Genomic DNA, 6274 nt, shown 5'->3' with positions numbered 1-6274 from the left:
GTGATTAGCTTATACTTGGAGTGTTTGTATGCTAATTGTTATTGCTAGCGATTATACAGTGTGTGTAAGTGTATGCAAGTAGGTATATTATATATGTATGTGTATAATTATTGCATTCACTAAGCGTTTTGCTTACCCTCTCGTTGCTTACCTTTTTATAGGCTCCGGCATGAACAAGGGTAAGGGCGTTCGTTTGGATTAGTGATCCCGCTTCGTTATGTTAGGAGAAGCTTTTGGACTTATGGCCTTTTGAAGTTTGACCAAGATTTGGGTAGTTTAACCCCCAAACACCATGCTCAAAGTGTAGTTTGGAATTTAAACTAATTTGATCGGAACTTGTATTTTGTACGAAACTCGTAATTCGGCATATGTGGGCCCGGTTTCGTAAAACTTGTTTTATCATTGAAACGTGATAGTTTTAACTATTATAATATGATGTGAAAAGTGTTTCTCTAAAAGTGTCGGGAAGTGGAAGATCTTTAAACGGAAATTGGACATTTTGGACAGCGGGCTGCCAGCCCTTGTGCGCGCCGCGCACACAAGGGGCTGCTCGCCGCGCACCCTGCTGTGATAAATAAAAAAAAAATTATTACGCATATTCGATTGTTTAATGAGTTGGGTTGTTACATCTTTAAAAAAAAGAATTTTAGCCTACTTTCTCGTCACTTTTTTTATTTTATTTCAGTTCTTCAACTATTCCGCTCAATTTAATTTTTCATTTTAAGCGCTTATTATATATTTTTATGTATATAATTCTCTTTTACATTTTTTCATAATTCTTTTCCATTTATGCACATATTTTTTCCTAACAAAGTAGTAATTTTTAAAAGTATTCAAATTATGTGAATCTTAATTAATTTTATTAATTAATATTAAATTAGATGGGTTTGTGATGTTGAAACGAATTATTGATTTTTAGGTTATGTTAGGCACATTAACAGTAAAATATATTAATCAGAAACATATAATTATGTTTGACGAAAATCTTTCCGCCTACAACGAGGCACAATTAACCACCGACTTGTTGATCATCAAACATGGACAACTTTTTTTAAAATGTTAGAAAAATTTTGTGGAATGAATTATGATGTCGTGTCAAAAATAAACCGTAAGCACTTTTTATGTTTATACTTCAAAGTTCTTTTCGCCGTTTTATATTTTCATCACCAATGACAAAATTTTATCAGTTTTTATTCTAAAGACAATATCTTAAAATGTAGTCGGTAGAGATTGCACCCAAAACTCTTTAAAACATTTCTAAGCATGTAGCCACTAATCTACCCCTTAGAGTACAATTTTATCTATCTATCCATCTATCTATCTGTTTATCTATCTATTGCTCATTCAAAATCCAACATAAAACACATAACCAATGAGCTAATAACTCAGTGGTACCTGTTGTTTTACAAATTGAAATCCACCATGTGAAAGCTCTTGTCAAAATTAACGCATGTTTGAGTCTCACGTTTGACTAGGTTTTACAACCTGTAATAAAGTGTGATGATATTCGATCATGCCACATAGATGATATTCGCTGGAACTATTTTACAAGCTTATCACTCTTATTTAGTGGGTTTTAAAAGATATACATTTCCCGCTAATCTACACATTTTTCCCTACATAAAACACATATTGATTTCAAACTACTCGATAATATATTGACTACCTTTCAATTAATGGACAAGGTACCAAATTTCAGACCTATACATGTCATCCCTCCACCCAAACACTTGAGCGTTGTTAGAATTATTTCCGTAAGAGCCCAACTTTCCGAGTAGGCCCATTATGGCCGACTTTTCTCAATAATGGCCGAACTAGTCAACTAGCTTAACATGTTTAAAGTAGTACTACGTAGTATATAACCGTATCAACTGAATTTTGACAAAAGGTAACCATAACCATACATGATATTTATTTAGATGACACAAAAACTAGTTGCTCTATTTGTATAAATTTTAATATATCATAATGAAACATCATCTCAAATTCTGAAATTATCTTAATAGTCTAAGGCCCATTTCGTTCACGTTCACAGACTTGTGAAAAATTCAGATGGAACCGGAATCAACTCCCTTTCATGATTTCGTTTGTTTGGCAGAATTCAAAGAATAGAATTCAGTTATTTACTTTTTCCGTTAGGTTGACAAACGACATATAATTTGATTCTTTAAAATTTGATAAACCGACGGTATTCAATTCATAAATAATGATTAATGTAGATGAAATATCATTCAATTAAATTAAATATAATATAATATTATATCGAAAACCGACCGACTTTCAGATTACTAATGCATTAGCTAACTTAAAAGCTAGTTTAATCTTTATGACTTCTCTCTTTATTGGAAGTTAGGATTAGGTGATCATGTGAATGTGAATTTTAATTATTAGAAATATATTTGTGAATAAGGATGTATATCATAATTAAATTCTGCTTATGCTTAAAATCTCTCTCTCTCTTTGTCGTCACAGGTCCATTTCTGGTGTGGAGGTATTTTAATTCATAGAATGAAAAATTTACATTTATATCCTTATAAATAAATTCGCGAGTATTAAATTCAAAATGATATTTATAGAGAGATAGTTCTCGTATTATATTTGTATTTATAACTATCCAAGATCTTATCAGGAGACTTAATTAAACAATATAGAATGAAATTTTGATGTACATGAAAAAAGGACACATAATAATCATGTAAAGAAAATTTAAAGCCAAAATCATAACTAAAAAGAAATGTAAAGTAAGATGGAAAATGGCCCCAAATGTTGCACTGCGCGATATATGCAATTGCATAAATAAAAATATCAAGAAAGGGCACGCTAAATGATAAAACGTTACTAAATGATCATTGTCGTAAAATAATATTTACACTAACTAATTTGATAGATTCAGAGGCGGAGCCAAGATTTAACAATAAGGATGGCTTACACAATAATTTTTTTTAAACAACCGACAGGTATGCATGTTGATATAACCGACGGTGCAGTTCACGAAACGGTGTGCACAACGTCAGTGACAACACCAATAATACGAAACTCCTTGAGCAGCTAGCCGCCACAAAATCTCGAGCCAAAGCAACCCTTAGCTCATTTCCCTCCAATAAATTTAATGTTTCCACTTGAATCATTGACTCATGTTACTAGGCCCAACGACTTACAATAATTAAATTATTTTGAAAAATTCGAACTCACGATTTCAACTTTTGAAAGGTAAGACCACCACCCCGTGGTTGGGTTCTAGTAATATTCGTACATAAGTTATTTCAAAATAATAATTCAAGAAAATATATTAATTAATTTTCATAGCTTGAACATAGTAGTAGACTAGTAGCAGTAAATTTAAATATTAAAATTAAATGTCGATACTAACATCAATATTATTGACGGTTAAACACATAACTAATAAGTATAAGTAATAATGACAAAATAAACACAACTAGCTAAATATTTACTAAAGTTAATCTATTTATTTTCATTAAACAATTATGGGCACAAGATGGAATTACGTTGACAAAGGTGGAATTTTTATTTAATTAGATGGAGGTACGAAGTGGCTCACTCCGTTGAGCCAAATAAATCGGGTTGGGATACGTAAAAAAAAAAAAAAAAAAAAAAAAAAAAAAAAAACTGACATCGTGATGATATCAGCCGGTTACTATTCATTGGTGTTGGCTATTATACTTATTGGTAATGGTAATTGGTAATTAAAATGGTTGGTATGGGCTTAGAAGTATTCTGGGCCTCTTGCGGGTGGCTTATTATTTTTAGAGAACTCAGATACCTATTATTTCATATATAGTCTCGCCTACTGATATCCAGTGAGGGTGGCAGAGCATCCTATAGCTACCTCATTGCCTCCGCCTCTAGATAGATTCACTTATTATATACGGAGTATAACTTTGTATGCACGTAAAACAAATAGTTATTACATGATACGAGTGGATCTATTAGAATTCTAAATGGAAATATCATAAACACCAGAGTATCTACATATCTATACCTATATTTGTATTTTATATGAAAATAATGTGATGCGATTTTATGAAGATGTAATTACGTGAACAATCTCTATGATTTGTTCAGATTTCACGTTTAGTCCATGTACTATTATTTTTGATATGGTAGTCCAGGTTTCCGCATTTTGCACGTGCTGACCCTAAAATTGATGGGCGTTAAAAATATTCGTTTAAATGGTGTCACATGCATTGTATGTGTGGGTATTTTCGTAAATGTACTTTTTCCCTTCACCTTCTCCATTTTTGACCCTATAAAAATTAACAAGCCATAATTTATTTATCTCTCTCAAGTTTGTCAATCACTTCAAAACACTAACATAAATCAAATAAACTTTACAGATCAATATCCCATTTAAATACAAATTTATTTCTTCATAAATTAAAATTAATACTATTTTACAATTCATAAAAATAAACAAAATCAAAAAGCAAAATGAAAAACCAAACATACTTAATTGAGATTGGATATCCTTCAACCGATGGTTAGGTTCTTACCGAATGACTAAGCAAGTCCAAACTTGTTTTTCGATCTCCAATGGCCGATGCTAACTTCTTCAACCGCCATATGTTGAAACGCCGACTATTTCTTTGATGGAGAAGATCAAGCGCTATCGGTAGGTGAGTGGGCTAGTAATTTAAGGTTTGAAAACCATCGAAGATGGCGCACCGTCACATAACAGACGATGCTAGAGTGTTTTCACATCTGGTTCCTGGTGAGTGAGTGATGCGGCCATCTCCGGTCAATACTACAATCTTTTACGTTGTCCGGTGGGTACATTTATAAAACCCAGGTGAACTGATTTATTATGTGGGTGAAAGTGGTAAGATGGTAATTATTTTATGTCCTTACAATTTCATTAGTTGTTTGATTTTGAGCTGTTAATGGTTAATAAGGGAATAAAATTTCATTGATGAAATAGGATGACCGGACGAAGTCATAAATATGTTAAATGATAAAGTAATGGGCGAAACATAATTGCTACTTGGTTTTCTAAACAAGGAGAATGGAGAAGATAAAAAGAAATTAAAGATGATGAAAATACTCTCATATGCCTGGTATGTGAGGTCATTTAACGGACAATCTTAACATCCATCAACTTCAGGGGCTGCATGTGCAAAATGTGCAAACTACAAGGACTGTCAAAACAAAAAAAGATAGTAGAGCAACTAAACATGAAATCGGAGAAAACCACAGGGACTGTTTGTCTAATTTTGTCTTTTAGGGAAGAAAAAAAAAAAAATTAAAGGAAAGACTCTTCCCTGTTTTGCAAGAGAACTTGGGCAAAAAGCCATTGAAATAACCTAGACCCCTTTCCACGTTCACAATTATAATACTTCAAAATTATATTTATAAATACCCCAAATCATAATCTTTTTATCAACAAGATTGAAGTACAGATCAAACCCAATTCAATTTAATCATCAATTTCAAATCTTGATAATAAAATCCAACATGGGTATAATCAGAACAACCTTTTCGTTCATGTTAGGCACAGCTTTTGGGGTTTACGTTGCTCAAAATTACAACGTTCCGAACATTAACAAGATTTACAAGACTGGGCTCGTGATGGCAAAACATTATGAAGAAAATTATCGAAAACCTAAATCAAGAGGTGGTGATAATGATCGAATTGACTGATGATTAGGTTTAATTTCATGATTACTCTATAAACTCTTTTGATGTATTTTGTTTTCACTTGTTATTCTCTACTAAATTTTATAATTCGGATGCTGGTTCTTGATATGCACAATTAGAATTAGGGTTTTGTTGGATTTTATGTTATGGGTTGTTAATTTGGAAGCTTGAAATCATGGGCATTTGTTGGGTTAAAAGTTCAATTCATATGAACAACTTTCGATTCAATGAAACTCGATTTAATTTAATGCTAATATTGTGTTACTGTGATATATTACAGTTGAAGTGCTTTCAATAATATTGTGACATTTCTAGTAAAATTGGTTATTGTTTTTGATGAATCTTTTTTTGTAAGCCAGTTACACAAATTACCAATTTACCACAAATATATACATTCACCCAGGGTGATTTACATATGCCCCATACTTGAGACATCGATTTCGTTAGGACAATGGCCCATTGGTTTGTGTTTGATGAACTTGATTGAAGTTAAACGTGCCAATGCTCATATTGGCAGTTGTAGTGTTGTATGATCTAGTTGTTGTTTGATGATTAAACTTTGAGGTTAGGCTGCTAGGGCTTGTATACAAGTGCTGTTAGAAACGTACGTTTTGTTTCTCAA

The 6274-nt window shown here is 32.2% G+C and overlaps 1 protein-coding gene across 1 annotated transcript; it reads left to right on the top strand.

Moving 5' to 3' along the window:
* Window positions 1-5292: 5292 nt before the first annotated feature.
* Window positions 5293-5896, top strand: LOC139863693 (uncharacterized). Its single transcript, XM_071852302.1, has one exon. The coding sequence runs from the start codon at window positions 5470-5472 to the stop codon at window positions 5653-5655; it is 186 nt and encodes a 61-aa protein (XP_071708403.1). The 5' UTR covers window positions 5293-5469; the 3' UTR covers window positions 5656-5896.
* Window positions 5897-6274: the final 378 nt, after the last annotated feature.

Source organism: Rutidosis leptorrhynchoides, chromosome 1, assembly GCF_046630445.1.
Source record: "Rutidosis leptorrhynchoides isolate AG116_Rl617_1_P2 chromosome 1, CSIRO_AGI_Rlap_v1, whole genome shotgun sequence".
Taxonomy (NCBI): domain Eukaryota; kingdom Viridiplantae; phylum Streptophyta; class Magnoliopsida; order Asterales; family Asteraceae; genus Rutidosis; species Rutidosis leptorrhynchoides.
The sequence above is the reverse complement of the archived record's forward strand: the minus strand, read 5'-3'. Positions and strand labels throughout refer to the sequence as shown.

What these genes read in the sequence shown, in the direction of transcription:
- LOC139863693 (XM_071852302.1), top strand. Translation starts at nt 5,470, where the DNA reads ATGGGTATAATCAGAACAACCTTTTCGTTCATGTTAGGCACAGCTTTT.